The sequence below is a fragment of the Heterodontus francisci genome, chromosome 14 (assembly GCF_036365525.1).
Source record: "Heterodontus francisci isolate sHetFra1 chromosome 14, sHetFra1.hap1, whole genome shotgun sequence".
Classification (NCBI taxonomy): Eukaryota; Metazoa; Chordata; class Chondrichthyes; order Heterodontiformes; family Heterodontidae; genus Heterodontus; species Heterodontus francisci.
In genome coordinates, this window is record NC_090384.1 from 107,439,807 (window position 1) to 107,458,794 (window position 18,988).

The 18,988-nt window shown below is 51.8% G+C and overlaps 1 protein-coding gene across 7 annotated transcripts in view; it reads right to left on the minus strand.

Annotated features, from left to right (window-relative positions):
- The window catches only part of LOC137377210 (AMP deaminase 3-like), a 106,209-nt gene that overhangs the window by 60,385 nt on the left and 26,836 nt on the right, over window positions 1–18,988 (minus strand). For all 7 annotated transcript variants that reach the window (XM_068046719.1, XM_068046717.1, XM_068046716.1 and 4 more), the window contains 3 exons: window positions 15,859–16,024; window positions 14,122–14,341; window positions 8,572–8,701 (listed from right to left, as the gene is read on the minus strand). In XM_068046719.1, coding sequence (XP_067902820.1) covers window positions 8,572–8,701; window positions 14,122–14,341; window positions 15,859–16,024 — 516 coding nt within the window. The remainder of the gene's footprint in view (window positions 1–8,571; window positions 8,702–14,121; window positions 14,342–15,858; window positions 16,025–18,988) is intronic.

Consider the following 18,988-nt stretch of genomic DNA (forward strand, 5'->3'; position numbering starts at 1 on the left):
TCCCTCAGTACTGACCCTCCGAAACCACGGCGATCCCTCAGTACTGACCCTCCGAAACCACGGCGCTCCCTCAGTACTGACCCTCCGACACCACGGCCATCCCTCAGTACTGACCCTCCGACACCACGGCCATCCCTCAGTACTGACCCTCCGACACCACGGCGATCCCTCAGTACTGACCCTCCGACACCACGGCGATCCCTCAGTACTGACCCTCCGACACCACGGCGATCCCTCAGTACTGACCCTCCGACACCACGGCGATCCCTCAGTACTGACCCTCCGACACCACGGCGATCCCTCAGTACTGACCCTCCGACACCACGGCGCTCCCTCAGTACTGACCCTCCGACACCACGGCGATCCCTCAGTACTGACCCTCCGACACCACGGCGCTCCCTCAGTACTGACCCTCCGACACCACGGCGATCCCTCAGTACTGACCCTCCGAAACCACGTGATCCCTCAGTACTGACCCTCCGAAACCACGGCGCTCCCTCAGTACTGACCCTCCGACACCACGGCCATCCCTCAGTACTGACCCTCCGACACCACGGCGCTCCCTCAGTACTGACCCTCCGACACCACGGCGCTCCCTCAGTACTGACCCTCCGACATCACGGCGATCCCTCAGTACTGACCCTCCGACACCACAGCACTCCCTCAGTACTGACCCTCCGACACCACGGCGCTCCCTCAGTACTGACCCTCCGACACCACGGCGCTCCCTCAGTACTGACCTTCCGACACCACGGCGCTCCCTCAGTACTGACCCTCCGACACCACGGCGATCCCTCAGTACTGACCCTCCGACACCACGGCGATCCCTCAGTACTGACCTTCCGACACCACGGCGCTCCCTCAGTACTGACCCTCCGACACCACGGCGATCCCTCAGTACTGACCCTCCGACATCACGGCGATCCCTCAGTACTGACCCTCCGACACCACGGCGATCCCTCAGTACTGACCCTCCGACACCACGGCGATCCCTCAGTACTGACCCTCCGACACCACGGCGCTCCCTCAGTACTGACCCTCCGACACCACGGCGATCCCTCAGTACTGACCCTCCGACACCACGGCGCTCCCTCAGTACTGACCCTCCGACACCACGGCGATCCCTCAGTACTGACCCTCCGACACCACGGCACTCCCTCAGTACTGACCCTCCGACACCACGGCACTCCCTCAGTACTGACCCTCCGACATCACGGCACTCCCTCAGTACTGACCCTCCGAAACCACGGCGATCCCTCAGTACTGACCCTCCGACACCACGGCGATTCCTCAGTACTGACCCTCCGACACCACGGCACTCCCTCAGTACTGACCCTCCGACACCACGGCACTCCCTCAGTACTGACCCTCCGACATCACGGCGATCCCTCAGTACTGACCCTCCGACACCACGGCGATTCCTCAGTACTGACCCTCCGAAACCACGGCGCTCCCTCAGTACTGACCCTCCGAAATCACGGCACTCCCTCAGTACTGACCCTCCGAAACCACGGCGCTCCCTCAGTACTGACCCTCCGACACCACGGCGATCCCTCAGTACTGACCCTCCGACACCACGGCACTCCCTCAGTACTGACCCTCCAACACCACGGCGCACCGTCAGTACTGACCCTCCAACACCACGGAGATCCCTCAGTACTGACCCTCCGACACCACGGCACTCCCTCAGTACTGACCCTCCGACACCACGGCGCACCCAGTACTGACCCTCCGACACCACGGCGATCCCTCAGTACTGACCTTCCGACACCACGGCACTCCCTCAGTACTGACCCTCCGACACCACGGCACTCCCTCAGTACTGGCCCTCCGACACCACGGCGATCCCTCAGTACTGACCCTCCAACACCACGGCGATCCCTCAGTACTGACCCTCCGAAACCGCAGCACTCCCTCAGTCCTCACCCTCCGACACAACGGCGCTCCCTCAGTACTGACCCTCCGACAGTGCAGCGCTCCCTCAGTACTGACCCTCCGACACCACGGCGATCCCTCAGTACTGACCCTCCGACACCACGGCGCTCCCTCAGTACTGACCCTCCGACAGTGCAGCGCTCCCTCAGTACTGACCCTCCGACACCACGGCGATCCCTCAGTACTGACCCTCCGACACCACAGCGATCCCTCAGTACTGACCCTCCGACACCACGGCGATCCCTCAGTACTGACCCTCCGACAGTGCGGCGCTCCCTCAGTACTGACCCTCCGACAGTGCGACGCTCCCTCAGTACTGACCCTCCGACACCACGGCGATCCCTCAGTACTGACCCTCCGACAGCGCGGCTCTCCCTCAGTACTGACCCTCCGACAGTGCGGCTCTCCCTCAGTACTGACCCTTCGACACCGCGGCGATCCCTCAGTACTGACCCTCCGACACCACGGCGATCCCTCAGTACTGACCCTCCGACAGTGCGACGCTCCCTCAGTACTGACCCTCCGACACCACGGCGATCCCTCAGTACTGACCCTCCGACAGCGCGGCTCTCCCTCAGTACTGACCCTCCGACACCGCGGCGCTCCCTCAGTACTGACCCTCCGACAGCGCGGCTCTCCCTCAGTACTGACCCTCCGACACCACGGCGATCCCTCAGTACTGACCCTCCGACAGTGCGACGCTCCCTCAGTACTGACCCTCCGACACCACGGCGATCCCTCAGTACTGACCCTCCGACAGCGCGGCTCTCCCTCAGTACTGACCCTCCGACACCGCGGCGCTCCCTCAGTACTGACCCTCCGACAGCGCGGCTCTCCCTCAGTACTGACCCTTCGACACCGCGGCGATCCCTCAGTACTGACCCTCCGACACCACGGCGATCCCTCAGTACTGACCCTCCGACACCACAGCGCTCCCTCAATACTGACCCTCCGACACCACGGCGCACCCTCAGTACTGACCCTCCGACACCACGGCGATCCCTCAGTCCTGACCCTCCGACAGTGCAGCACACCCTCATTCCTGACCCTCCGACAGCGCAGCACTCCCTCAGTCTTGACCCTCCGACAGTGCAGTGCTCCCTCAGTCCGCGCCCTCCGACAGCGCAGCGCTCCCTCAGTACTGACCCTCCGACAGTGCGGTACTCCATCAGTCCTCACCCTCCGACAGTGCAGTGCTCCCTCAGTCCGCGCCCTCCGACAGTGCAGCGCACCCTCAGTACTGACCCTCCGACACTGCGGCGCTCCATCAGTCCTGACCCTCCGACAGCGCGGCACTCCCTCAGTACTGACCTCCGACAGTGCGGTACTCCATCCGTCCTCACCCTCCGACAGTGCAGCGCTCCCTCAGTTCTGACCCTCCGACAGCGCAGCGCTCCCTCAGTCCGCGCCCTCCGACAGTGCAGCGCACCCTCAGTCCTGACCATCCGACAGTGCGGTACTCCATCAGTCCTCACCCTCCGACAGTGCAGCGCTCCCTCAGTTCTGACCCTCCGACAGCGCAGCGCTCCCTCAGTCCTGACCCTCCGACAGCGCAGCGCTCCCTCAGTCCTGACCCTCCGACAGTGCAGCACTCCCCCAGTACTGTCCCACTGACAGTGCAGCGCTCCCCCAGTACTGTCCCACTGACAGTGCAGCGCTCCCCCAGTACTGTCCCACTGACAGTGCAGCGCTCCCCCAGTACTGTCCCACTGACAGTGCAGCACTCCCCCAGTACTGTCCCACTGACAGTGCAGCGCTCCCCCAGTACTGTCCCACTGACAGTGCAGCGCTACCCCAGTACTGTCCCACTGACAGTGCAGCGCTCCCCCAGTACTGTCCCACTGACAGTGCAGCGCTCCCCCAGTACTGTCCCACTGACAGTGCAGCGCTCCCCCAGTACTGTCCCACTGACAGTGCAGCGCTCCCTCAGTACTGTCCCACTGACAGTGCAGCGCTCCCCCAGTAATGTCCCACTGACAGTGCAGCGCTCCCTCAGTACTGTCCCACTGACAGTGCAGCACTCCCTCAGTACTGTCCCACTGACAGTGCAGCGCTCCCTCAGCACTGTCCCACTGACAGTGCAGCGCTCCCTCAGTACTGTCCCACTGACAGTGCAGCGCTCCCCCAGGACTGTCCCACTGACAGTGCAGCGCTCCCCCAGGACTGTCCCACTGACAGTGCAGCGCTCCCCCAGTACTGTCCCACTGACAGTGCAGCGCTCCCCCAGTACTGTCCCACTGACAGTGCAGCGCTCCCCCAGTACTGTCCCACTGACAGTGCAGCGCTCCCTCAGTACTGTCCCACTGACAGTGCAGCACTCCCCCAGTACTGTCCCACTGACAGTGCAGCACTCCCCCAGTACTGCACTGGGAGGGCCTGCCTGGATTTTGTGCTGATGTCTCGAGTGAGACCTGAACCCACAACCTTCTGAATCAGGCGAGTGCTCCGCACTGAGCCACAGCCAATACCAACGTGATGTTGCCTGATGTGTTTTGGGACATTTGGAGGTCATGAAAGGCACTATATAAATTCAAGTCTTTTTTTTAATTAATGCGAAATACAACAAATTCCAGTCATTTCTAGAACGGAGGAATTCCTCATTAAACACAGACCATCATTCATAGATGTGAGTCCACTTTAATATTTATTAGATTAGAAACAGCAATCTCCTTCACAATAACTTTCTCTAAACTTCTTTACTTGTCCCCTCACTGTGTTCAGAAGAACTGATCACCTGGAAACTTGCTCCTCGATATATTCCAGGTGTCACTTGAAGTTCGAATAGTAACAAAGGAAAGTTTCTTTTTAATTCACTCTCGGATGTGGCCAGTATTTACTGCCCATCCTCAGATGCCCCGTGAAGGTGATGCTGAGCTGTCGTCTTCAACTGCTTATTTGATACAACTAAGTGACTTATGAAGCCACTTCTGAGGAGCGGTTACAAGTCAGGTACATTGGCATGGGACAGGATTCACAGATAGGCTCAGACCTGGTAAAGCTGACAGATTTACCAGTCAGTCTAACCTCAGTAGTGGGCAAATTATTGGAATCTATTCTGAGAGACAGGATAAATTGTCACTTAGAAAGGCACAGGTTAATCAAGGATAGTCAGCATGGATTTGTTAAGGGAAGATCTTGTTTGACTAACTTGATCGAATTTTTTGAAGAAGTAACTAGGAAGATTGATGAGGGTAGTGCAGTTGATGTGGTCTACATGGATTTTAGCAAGGATTTTGACAAGGTCCCACATGGTAGACTGGTTAAAAAAATAAAATCCCATGGGATCCAGGGAAATGAAGCAAGGTGGATACAGAATTGGCTCAGTGGCAGGAAACAAAGGGTAATTGTTGACGGGTGTTTTAGCGACTGGAGGGCTATTTCCAGTGGTGTTCCGCAGGGCTCAGTACTGGGTCCCCTGCTTTTTGTGGTATATATTAACGGTTTGGATGTAAATGTAGGGGGCATGATCAAGAGGTTTGCAGACGACACAAAGATTGGCCGTGTGGTAGATAGCGAGGAGGATAGCTGTAGGCTGCAGGAAGATATTGATGATCTGGTCAGATGGGCAGAAAAGTGGCAAATGAAATTCAACCTGGAGAAGTGTGAGGTGATGCATTTGAGGAAGTCAAACAAGGCAAAGGAATACACGATTAATGGGAAAATACTGAGAAATGTAGAGGAAGTGAGGGACCTTGGAGTGAATGTCCACAGATCCCTGAAGGTAGCAGGACAGGTCAATAAGGTGGTTAAGAAGGCATATGGAATCCTTTCCTTTATTAGCCAAGGTGTAGAATATAAGAACAGGGAGGTTATGCTGGAACTGTATAAATCATTGGTTAGGCCACAACGTGAGTACTGTGTGCAGTTGTGGTCACCTCATTACAGAAAGGATGTAATTGCACTAGAGAGGGTACAGAGGAGATTTACGAGGATGTTGTCAGGACTGGAAAAATGCAGCTATGAGGAAAGATTGGATAGGCTGGGGTTGTTCTCCTTGGAATAGAGAAGGCTGAGGGGAGATCTGATTGAAATGTACAAAATTGTGAGGGGCCTGGATAGAGTGGAGGTGAAGGGTCTGTTCACCTTAGCAGAGAGGTCAGTGATGAGGGGGCATAGATTTAAAGTGATTGGTAGAAAAATTAGAGGAGAGATGAGGAAAAACTTTTTCACCCAGAGGGTGGTGATGGTCTGGAACTCACTGCCTGAAAGGGTAGTTGAGGCAGAGACCCTCAACTCATTCAAAAGGAGTCTGGATATGCACCTCAAGTGCCGTAATCTGCAGGGCTACAGATCAAATGCTGGAAGGTGGGATTAGAATAGGTGGATCGTTTTTCGACCGGCACAGACTCGATGGGCCAGGTGGCCTCTTTCTGTGCCTCAAACCTTCTATGATTTTATGATTTCCTTCCCTAAAAGGACATTGTGACCGAGATGGGATTTCACAACAATCCAGTAGTTTCATGGTCACCATTACTGATACTAGCTTTTTATTCCAGATAATTCCCCAGCTGCTGTGGTGGGATTTGAACTCATGTCACCGACTTCTGGATTACCAACCCAGTAATGTAACCACATTCCCCCTCTACCCTAATTTATGTACTCTTGGCAAATCACTAACCTTTGGAGTCTGGTCACATTCTCGTGAATCTATGCTGCAGTCTTTCCAAGGCTAATACATCCTTTTCAGGTGCATTTACCCAGATCTGTACACAGTATTCCAGGTGTGGGTAAACCAGGGCTTTTTATATATGGAGCTAAACTTCCTCCCCTTTATATTCTAGCCCTTGAGATGTAAAGGCCATTAAACGTTTTGATTTTTTTAACCTAGTAAATTTTAGTGATTGGTGTACACGGACCCCTAAATCTCTCTGCATCTCCACTGTTGCTAGCTTTTTACCGTTTAAATAAATATCTAATCCATCCTTTATTGGTCCAAAATGAATGACCTCAACTTACCTATGCTTAAATCGATCTGGCAGCTTCATGGTCACTGGCCTCCCCGTGAGTCTCCACACTGTTGCCTAATTAAAACCCAAATCCATATGTCTTAAATAGAACCACTGAAGTTAACATGAGCTGCTTTTTGGAATATCAGCCACTATTAACACACAATAATTGACTGGTCTCACCCCAGTTGATTTGAGTCTGGGAATGGATCTGGAACACACTGCCTGAAAGGGCGGTTCAAGGAGATTCAATAGTAACTTTCAAAAGGGAATTGGATAAATACTTGAAAAGGAAAAATAAATTACATGACTATTGGGAAAGAGGCCAGGAATCCTGCAGCGAGTAACTCACCTCCTGACTCCCCAAAGCCTGTCCACCATCTACAAGGCACAAGTCAGGAGTGTGATGGAATACTCTCCACTTGCCTGAATGGGTGCGGCTCCAACAACACTCAAGAAGCTCGATACCATCCAGGACAAGGCAGCCCACTTGATTGGCACCCCATCTACAAACATACACTCCCTCCACCACCGACACACAGTGGCAGCAGTGTGTACCATCTACAAGATGCACTGCAGCAATGCACCAAGGCTCCTTAGACAGCACCTTCCAAACCCGCAACCTCTACCACCTAGAAGGACAAGGGCAGCAGATGCATGGGAACACCACCACCTGCAAGTTCCCCTCCAAATCACACACCATCCTGACTTGGAACTATATCGCCGTTCCTTCACTGTCACTGGGTCAAAATCCTGGAACTCCCTTCCTAACAGCACTGTGGGTGTACCTACCCTACATGGACTGCAGTGGTTCAAGAAGGCAGCTCACCACCACCTTCTCAAGGGCAATTAGGGATGGACAATAAATGCTGGCCTGGCCAGCGACGCCCACATCCCATAAAGTGAATTAAAAAAAAAGAGCAGGGGAGTGGGACTAATTGGATAGCTCTTTCAAAGGGCTGGTACAGGCACGATGGACTGAATGGCCTCGATGCTGTGTTGTACAATTCTCTCTATTAGACTTTTAAAAATGCACAGATCCCAGATGTTAAATTCCAGAAAGCTTTTTCCGGAAGGATGATGTTGGAGCCTATCTTTACTCACTTTCACAATTTTTTTTTTAAAAGAGATACAGCACTGAAACAGGCCCTTCAGCCCACCGAGTCTGTGCCGACCATCAACCACCCATTTATACTAATCCTACGTTAATTCTATAATCCGTACCACATCCCCACCATTCTGCTACCACCTACCTATACTTGGGGCAATTTATAATGGCCAATTTACCTACCAACCTGCAAGTCTTTGGCATGTGGGAGGAAACCGGAGCACCCGGAGAAAACCCACGCAGACACAGGGAGAACTTGCAAACTCCACACAGGCAGTACCCAGAATTGAACCCGGGTCGCTGGAGCTGTGAGGCTGCGGTGCTAACCACTGCGCCACTGTGCCGCCCATCGTCTCAACTACTCCCTGTGATAGCAAAGTTCCACATTCTCGCCTCTCCCTGGGTAAAGAGGTTTCTCCTGCATTCCTATTGGATTTATTGCTGACTATCATATTCAGAACAGGTTGCAACTGTTGCAGGAACACACGCTGCCTGAAAGGGAAAGAGAGTTTCTCTTCAACTGCCCCAGATAATTATTGCTGTGAGGAATAATATTTCTCTTTATCTTGACCATCGCCTTACCTTCCTGACATTGTAGAAATCCCGATGAGGTACACACTTCAGCTCCCGCAGCTCCGCCATTTCATTCAACATCTCGTGCAAGTAGAACTTTGATCCCAAGAAGTTTAGCCTCCGATGGCAGTACGTCTTCCTGTGGAAAGGAGTTAGATTTGATTAGATTAGGAAGCTTCAAATATTCAATAGCATTCCCATCTTGCATGAATCAACTTTTGAATCCAAAAACCCTCAAAATAAAATAATTTTTCCTTTGCTAAGAGTAAAAACAGGTCCTTAATTTAAAATTGTCACATTGCACCCAAGTTGGCCCCATCTTCCACGATCACTCTCTGTACAAATATGTGGTGGCAGGGGAATGGGTACTTGTATACCTTTCTGCAATATTTCATATTAAACAATGTGTACTCTGATTAACTGTGAATCTTTAGTCTAAATTTTTAATTTAATAAATAATCCTGGGTCAATTTAGTTGAGCTTCATGACTTGAATCAGCTTCCTTTGGGTAAAATTCGAAAAAGAGGCAGTTTTAATGCACAGTCGAAACAGTTAATATCAAATCAGGGATTTAATTTATTATCGACAGGGGGCTGTTAACTGCTGAATGCACTGTGTTCAACACGATTCAACTCTATTCTGATTATGTAGCAGTCCATACTAATCGACAGCATGACCTGGACAACATCAAGACATGATCTAATAAGTAGCAGATAACATAGATACGACAGTGCCAGGCACCGAGCACTCCGCCCCGTCCATCCAACAGTATACTAACACCGAGCACTCCGCCCCGTCCATCCCACAGTATACTAACACGGAGCACTCCGCCCCGTCCATCCAACAGTATACTAACACCGAGCACTCCGCCCCGTCCATCCCACAGTATACTAACACCGAGCACTCCGCCCCGTCCATCCCACAGTATACTAACACCGAGCACTCCGCCCCGTCCATCCCACAGTAGACTAACACGGTACACTCTACCCCGTCCATCCCACAGTATACTAACACCGAGCACTCTGCCCCGTCCATCCCACAGTATACTAACACCGAGCACTCTGCCCCGTCCATCCCACAGTATACTAACACCGAGCACTCTGCCCCGTCCATCCCACAGTATACTAACACCGAGCACTCCGCCCCGTCCATCCCACAGTATACTAACACCGAGCACTCCGCCCTGTCCATCCCACAGTATACTAACACCGAGCACTCTGCCCTGTCCATCCCACAGTATACTAACACGGAGCACTCCGCCCTGTCCATCCCACAGTATACTAACACCGAGCACTCCGCCCTGTCCATCCCACAGTATACTAACACCGAGCACTCTGCCCTGTCCATCCCACAGTATACTAACACCGAGCACTCCGCCCTGTCCATCCCACAGTATACTAACACCGAGCACTCTGCCCTGTCCATCCCACAGTATACTAACACGGAGCACTCTGCCCCGTCCATCCCACAGTATACTAACACGGAGCACTCCGCCCTGTCCATCCCACAGTATACTAACACCGAGCACTCCGCCCCGTCCATCCCACAGTATACTAACACGGAGCACTCCGCCCCGTCCATCCCACAGTATACTAACACCGAGCACTCCGCCCCGTCCATCCCACAGTATACTAACACGGTACACTCTACCCCGTCCATCCCACAGTATACTAACACCGAGCACTCCGCCCCGTCCATCCCACAGTATACTAACACCGAGCACTCCGCCCCGTCCATCCCACAGTATACTAACACGGAGCACTCCGCCCCGTCCATCCCACAGTATACTAACACGGAGCACTCTGCCCCGTCCATCCCACAGTATACTAACACCGAGCACTCCGCCCCGTCCATCCCACAGTATACTAACACGGAGCACTCCGCCCCGTCCATCCCACAGTATACTAACACCGAGCACTCCGCCCCGTCCATCCCACAGTATACTAACACCGAGCACTCCGCCCCGTCCATCCCACAGTATACTAACACCGAGCACTCCGCCCCGTCCATCCCACAGTATACTAACACCGAGCACTCCGCCCCGTCCGTCCCACAGTATACTAACACCGAGCACTCCGCCCCGTCCATCCCACAGTATACTAACACCGAGCACTCCGCCCCGTCCATCCCACAGTATACTAACATGGAGCACTCCGCCCGGTCCATCCCACAGTATACTAACACGGAGCACTCCGCCCTGTCCATCCCACAGTATACTAACACCGAGCACTCCGCCCCGTCCATCCCACAGTATACTAACACCGAGCACTCCGCCCCGTCCATCCCACAGTATACTAACACCGAGCACTCCGCCCTGTCCATCCCACAGTATACTAACACCGAGCACTCCGCCCCGTCCATCCCACAGTATACTAACACGGAGCACTCCGCCCCGTCCATCCCACAGTATACTAACACGGAGCACTCCGCCCCGTCCATCCCACAGTATACTAACACCGAGCACTCCGCCCCGTCCATCCCACAGTATACTAACACCGAGCACTCCGCCCCGTCCATCCCACAGTATACTAACACGGAGCACTCCGCCCCGTCCATCCCACAGTATACTAACACCAAGCACTCCGCCCCGTCCATCCCACAGTATACTAACACGGAGCACTCCGCCCCGTCCATCCCACAGTATACTAACACCGAGCACTCCGCCCCGTCCGTCCCACAGTATACTAACACGGAGCACTCCGCCCCGTCCATCCCACAGTATACTAACACCAAGCACTCCGCCCCGTCCATCCCACAGTATACTAACACGGAGCACTCCGCCCCGTCCATCCCACAGTATACTAACACCGAGCACTCCGCCCCGTCCGTCCCACAGTATACTAACACCGAGCACTCCGCCCCGTCCATCCCACAGTATACTAACACCGAGCACTCCGCCCCGTCCATCCCACAGTATACTAACACCGAGCACTCCGCCCCGTCCATCCCACAGTATACTAACACCGAGCACTCTGCCCTGTCCATCCCACAGTATACTAACACGGAGCACTCTGCCCTGTCCATCCCACAGTATACTAACACCGAGCACTCCGCCCTGTCCATCCCACAGTATACTAACACCGAGCACTCCGCCCTGTCCATCCCACAGTATACTAACACCGAGCACTCCGCCCTGTCCATCCCACAGTATACTAACACCGAGCACTCCGCCCCGTCCATCCCACAGTATACTAACACCGAGCACTCCGCCCTGTCCATCCCACAGTATACTAACACGGAGCACTCCGCCCCGTCCATCCCACAGTATACTAACACGGAGCACTCCGCCCCGTCCATCCCACAGTATACTAACACGGAGCACTCCGCCCCGTCCATCCCACAGTATACTAACACCGAGCACTCCGCCCCGTCCATCCCACAGTATACTAACACCGAGCACTCTGCCCCGTCCATCCCACAGTATACTAACACCGAGCACTCCACCCCGTCCATCCCACAGTATACTAACACGGTACACTCCACCCCGTCCATCCCACAGTATACTAACACCGAGCACTCCGCCCTGTCCATCCCACAGTATACTAACACGGAGCACTCCGCCCTGTCCATCCCACAGTATACTAACACCGAGCACTCTGCCCCGTCCATCCCACAGTATACTAACACGGTACACTCCGCCCTGTCCATCCCACAGTATACTAACACCGAGCACTCCGCCCTGTCCATCCCACAGTATACTAACACGGAGCACTCCGCCCTGTCCATCCCACAGTATACTAACACCGAGCACTCTGCCCCGTCCATCCCACAGTATACTAACACGGTACACTCCACCCCGTCCATCCCACAGTATACTAACACCGAGCACTCCGCCCTGTCCATCCCACAGTATACTAACACCGAGCACTCCGCCCCGTCCATCCCACAGTATACTAACACGGTACACTCCACCCCGTCCATCCCACAGTATACTAACACCGAGCACTCCGCCCTGTCCATCCCACAGTATACTAACACCGAGCACTCCGCCCCGTCCATCCCACAGTATACTAACACGGTACACTCCACCCCGTCCATCCCACAGTATACTAACACCGAGCACTCCGCCCCGTCCATCCCACAGTATACTAACACCGAGCACTCTGCCCCGTCCATCCCACAGTATACTAACACCGAGCACTCCGCCCCGTCCATCCCACAGTATACTAACACCGAGCACTCCGCCCCGTCCATCCCACAGTATACTAACACGGAGCACTCCGCCCCGTCCGTCCCACAGTATACTAACACGGAGCACTCCGCCCCGTCCATCCCACAGTATACTAACACGGAGCACTCCGCCCCGTCCGTCCCACAGTATACTAACACCGAGCACTCCGTCCCGTCCGTCCCACAGTATACTAACACCGAGCACTCCGTCCCGTCCGTCCCACAGTATACTAACACCGAGCACTCCGCCCTGTCCATCCCACAGTATACTAACACGGAGCACTCTGCCCCGTCCATCCCACAGTATACTAACACCGAGCACTCCGCCCTGTCCATCCCACAGTATACTAACACGGAGCACTCCGCCCCGTCCATCCCACAGTATACTAACACCGAGCACTCTGCCCCGTCCGTCCCACAGTATACTAACACCGAGCACTCTGCCCTGTCCATCCCACAGTATACTAACACGGAGCACTCCGCCCCGTCCGTCCCACAGTATACTAACACCGAGCACTCCGCCCTGTCCATCCCACAGTATACTAACACCGAGCACTCCGCCCTGTCCATCCCACAGTATACTAACACCGAGCACTCCGCCCTGTCCATCCCACAGTATACTAACACCGAGCACTCTGCCCTGTCCATCCCACAGTATACTAACACCGAGCACTCCGCCCTGTCCATCCCACAGTATACTAACACCGAGCACTCCGCCCCGTCCATCCCACAGTATACTAACACCAAGCACTCCGCCCTGTCCATCCCACAGTATACTAACACCGAGCACTCCGCCCTGTCCATCCCACAGTATACTAACACCGAGCACTCCGCCCCGTCCATCCCACAGTATACTAACACCAAGCACTCCGCCCTGTCCGTCCCACAGTATACTAACACAGAGCTCTCCGCCCCGTCCATCCCACAGTATACTAACACCGAGCACTCCGCCCCGTCCGTCCCACAGTATACTAACACCGAGCACTCCGCCCCGTCCATCCCACAGTATACTAACACCGAGCACTCCGCCCCGTCCATCCCACAGTATACTAACACCGAGCACTCCGCCCCGTCCATCCCACAGTATACTAACACCGAGCACTCCGCCCCGTCCATCCCACAGTATACTAACACCGAGCACTCCGCCCCGTCCATCCCACAGTATACTAACACCGAGCACTCCGCCCCGTCCATCCCACAGTATACTAACACCGAGCACTCCGCCCCGTCCATCCCACAGTATACTAGCTCCCTTTTGTTTATTTCAGCCACAAAATCCCTGCTCAGGAGGCTGAAATTTTCACAACTCTCAAAAAAATAATAATTTGTGATGTTGAGTGTCCCAACAATTAGCTGATTCCCTGTTATCTCCATGGAGACAGGACTTACGTGGGCCCATCAGCAATGAGGGCGAGGACATGATTGAGGTCCAGTGTGAAGGTCTGCAGGTCTGGGTATGGGAGACTTTTGGGCTCATCCAGTTCCAGCAGCTCCTTATTTTCATACACAAAGATGATTCCTTCCTTCATCCTCGCCACGTATTCCAGGTTCTCTGGAGCATCACTGAGATCATAGGGATCCTCACCATCTCTGGGGGGTGGATTTAAATCTGTTCAAGGTGAATGAACAACAATTAGTTGCAATTAACTGCTTCTATCAATAATCTAGCCAACAATAAACATACCTTCATTTCATAAAAATCCAATAGAATTCCACCAACTGCGGAAACGGAATTTCTAACCAGTAGACTCAGACATCCATTTCACCTTTTGCAATCCTGGTAATCACATGATCCAATGATAGAGTTATTGGCCAATCACAGTGATCAATCTCTATCAATGAGTCTACAAGAGACCCAGACAGGAGGTGAGAAAAGCCCCCAGTGCTGGAGAGCTTTGGGAACCGTAGGCCCAGAGTCATCCGTTCATCTCAAGCCGGTTACACTCACCACACGTCATGTCTCACATTACTCACAGACTGAAACTCAAACACAGGATTATTCAGGTAGCCCAGTGTCACTCCCTGCTCTCTGCTGACTGTGGGAGGCACACCAGGGGGGTTAGCTGTGTGTTGATTACCCTCACAAAACACATTCCCTTGCTTGTCAAAGTGTGGCCACATCAGACCGTAATGTGAATTGATGCTGGGCTCTATAAGTTAAATTATGAGCACAGGTTGCATAACATTGGTTTGTATTCTCTAGAGTATTTGTATTCCCGGTTAAGCAATTTATGCCTTTGTTCTCTCTAGACTTGACTATTCCAACACACTCCTGCCTGATCTCCCACATTCTACTATCTGTAAACTTGAGGTCATACAAAACTCTGCTGCCTGTGTCCTAACTCGCAGCAAGTCCCGTCCCCCTATCACCCCTGTGCTCGCTGACCTACACTGACTCCCAGTCAAGCAATGTCTTGATTTTAAAATTCTCATCCTTGTTTTTAAACCCTTCCATGTCCTCGCCCCTCCCTATCTCTGTAATCTCCTCCAGCCCCACAACCCTCCGACATCTCTGTGTTCCTTTAATTCTGGCCTGTCGAGGATCCCAGATTTTAATTGCTCCACCGTTGGTAGCTGTGCCTTCAGTTGCCTGGGCCTTAAGTTCCGGAATTCTCTCCCTACAGCTCTCTACCTCACTTTCCTTCTTTAAGACACTCCTTAAAACCTATCTCATTGACCAAGCTTTACGTCATCTGACCTAATATCTCCTTTTGTGGCTCAGTGTTATATTTTGTTTTATAATGCTCCTGTGAAGTGCCTTGGGACATTTTATTAAAGGTGCTATATTAATATAAGTTGTTGTTGTCTTGATTTTAAAATTCTTATCCTCGTTTTCAAATTCCTCCATGGCCTCACCTCTCTCTAGCTCTGTAACCTCTTCCAGCCCCACAAACCAACATTCCTTCTAAAATACACAGAGACACACACTGATTTACACACGCACTGATTTACACACGCACTGATTTACACACGCACTGATATACACACGCACTGATATACACACGCACTGATTTACACACGCACTGATATACACACGCACTGATATACACACGCACTGATATACACACACACATAAACACCCTTTAAAATACACACACAAACACACTACAATTTAAATCTGCTTACCTGGTAGAACTTCATCTTCCTCCAGCCACTGATCATTTTTGACTGATTGTAGGTACTGTCCTGTTGTTCTGGGGAATAGCTGGTAGGCAAGACGCATGTACTTCTTTCGAATGAACAAGGCTTTTATCAGTCCTCTGGCAGCATGTTCATAGTCCTCCACCGTGATCTGGGTCAAACAGTATTGGAACCCGTTATAAACACAGGCTATTCCTCACACTCTTCCTTCTCTCTACACCCTCACTGTGTCAAAATCAAGACTGGTCTTTTTATCCTAACTCCTCAACATCTCATGAACTGTGTGAGTACTCACCTTGCCCACTCTTCCCATTCCCTATCAGGCCTACTGGCCTTTAACTCTTGTGTTTGCATTGTCCAGTGGTCTGATAGGGTGAGAGGAGGTAGGGTGGGAGGAGGGTCGTCTGGAGCAGAAACAGTAGCACAGACTTGTTGTGCTGAAGGGCCTGTTTCTGTGCTGTAAAATACTGTTGACCATGAAACTACCAGATTGTTGTAAAGACCCATCTGTTTCATTAATGCCCTTTAAGGAAGGAAATCTGCTGTCCTTACCTGGTCTGGCCTACATGCGAATGCAGACCCACAGCAATGTGGTTGACTTTTAACTGCCCTCTGAAATGGCCTAGCAAGCACTCAGTTGACAGGAAGATGGCTCATTCCAACCTTCTCAAGGGAAACTAGGCTTGGGCAATAAATGCTGGCCACAGCAGCACATCCTGTGAATGAATTTTAAAAAATAACACTTCACCTCCTCTTCCCCACTCGCTTTTTATTCCAGATTTATTTAATTAATTGAATTCAATTCACAGCCGTGGTGGGATTTGAATTTATGTCCTAGATCATTAATCGAGGCTTCTGGATTATTAGTCCAGTAACATAAACACTATGATATCATATCCACACTCAGGGGAGGGTGGGGGAGAATCTGGGAGGGGCATAGAACATGTTTCACTCTTTTGGACTGACCCTACATTAGATTTAAGATGTGAACAATGAGCAGATAAAAATGAAAGTACATTAAATCAAACTAGAATAATAAAGGAAAAAGATCTCTTAAAATGATTGGTTAACTTTCTCAATGTAGGATTTAATTGCCTGGACTAAACTGATGACTGGCTCTGTGTTATTATGGGATGGCACTATGACTTCTGTTGTTTTGGTTATGAAGGTAACAGAATTATCTACTTTCCCAAGGTGGGCGGAGGATGGGGGGGGAGGGCGGAGGATGGGGGGAAGGGCGGAGGATGGGGGGGAGGGCGGAGGATGGGGGGGTGGGCGGAGGATGGGGGGGAGGGCGGAGGATGGGGGGGAGGGCGGAGGATGGGGGGGAGGGCGGAGGATGGGGGGGAGGGCGGGTATCTTTTCTGTCATTTGATAGCATTGCCTGTATTCATCATTTAATTGTCTCAGAAGACCTCATGATGTCGCGATCATTCCAGTTTGATATATTAACGTGTGTAGATTGGAGGAAAGGTTACAAAGATGTGTTGATTCTCTCTACAAGCTGACCTATCAGATATCTGCTCTTCATACCTCATCTACTTGAGTAGAACATACTGTTAAAAGCTCAATTATCCAAAACTGGCAGAAGTCCAGCTGAATTTAAATGTGCCTAATTGTCAAAGAAAGGTCAAGAATAAAAGGGGGCGACAGTCCTGGGCACCTCCTATTCCACTTTCAGCTACCCCGTATTCTCATTCAGGCACCCCCAATTCCTCTGTGCACTGCCCCCATTTTCCCCTGTGAGCTACCCCATATTCCTCAAGTGCCACTTCCTATTCCAGCTATTTGAAGCCAATTACCGACATTTTGTTTCATTAAACTCAGTTGAAAGCTATTGAAGACTATCTATGATTTCGAACACTTGTTATTTAGTTTAGTTTAGAGATACAGCACTGAAACAGGCCCTTTGGCCCACCGAGTCTGTGCCGACCATCAACCACCCATTTATACTAATCCTACACTAATCCCATATTCCTACCACATCCCCACCTGTCCCTATATTTCCCTACCACCTACCTATACTAGTGACAATTTATAATGGCCAATTTACCTATCAACCTGCAAGTCTTTGGCATGTGGGAGGAAACCGGAGCACCCGGAGAAAACTCACGCAGACACAGGGAGAACTTGCAAACTCCACACAGGCAGTGCCCGGAATCGAACTCGGGTCGCTGGAGCTGTGAGGCTGCGGTGCTAACCACTGCCTGTTTTGGAACTGTTTTGGAATAGTTTAAGTATGATGGTAGTTGCTGGTTACTTTATGCATTCCTGTATAATTATCTTACTTGTAAATAAATGGAACTGTACATTTTAACCTGAAAGTAGAGTTTGGTATAGAGCACCTTTTGGAATGGATGAGGGGATGTGTGAGCATTCCTTGGCATTTCTGGTGCACAATCCCCATTTAAAGCAGTGATTGTTAGTTTCTATTCAGGAGATAAGAAAGGTGCAATTTCAGTCCATAGGAAAATAAGAAATAGGAGCAGGAGTAGACCATTCGGCCCATCAGCCTGCTCTGCTATTCAATAAGATCATGCCTGATCTTCTACCTCAACTCCACCTTCCTGCACTATCCCCATATCCCTCGATTGCCTTAGTGCCCAAAAATCTATCAATCTCAGTCTTGAATATACTCAATGATTGAGCTTCCGCAACTCTCTGGGGTAGAGAATTCCAAAGATTCACAACCCTCAGTGAGGAAATTTCTCCTCATCTCAGTTCTAAATGGCCGACCCCTTATCCTGAGCTTGTGACCCCGAGTTCTAGATTCTCCAGTTAGGGGGAAACAACTTATCAGCACCTACCCTGACAAGCCAAGAATTTTATTCATTTCAATGACATCACCACTCATTCTTCTGAACTCCGGGGAATATAGGCTCAATCTCTCCTCACAGAATAAGACTCTCATCCCATAAATCGAATGAACCTCCATGGCACTCAGAGTCATAGAGAGAGTCATAGTTATACTGCACAGAAACAGGCCCTTCGGCCCATCGTGTCTGTGCTGGCCATCAAGCACCTAACTATTCTAATCCTATTTTCCAGCACTTGGCCCGTAGCCTTGTATGCTATGGCATTTAAAGTGCTCATCTAAATATTTCTTAAATGTTGT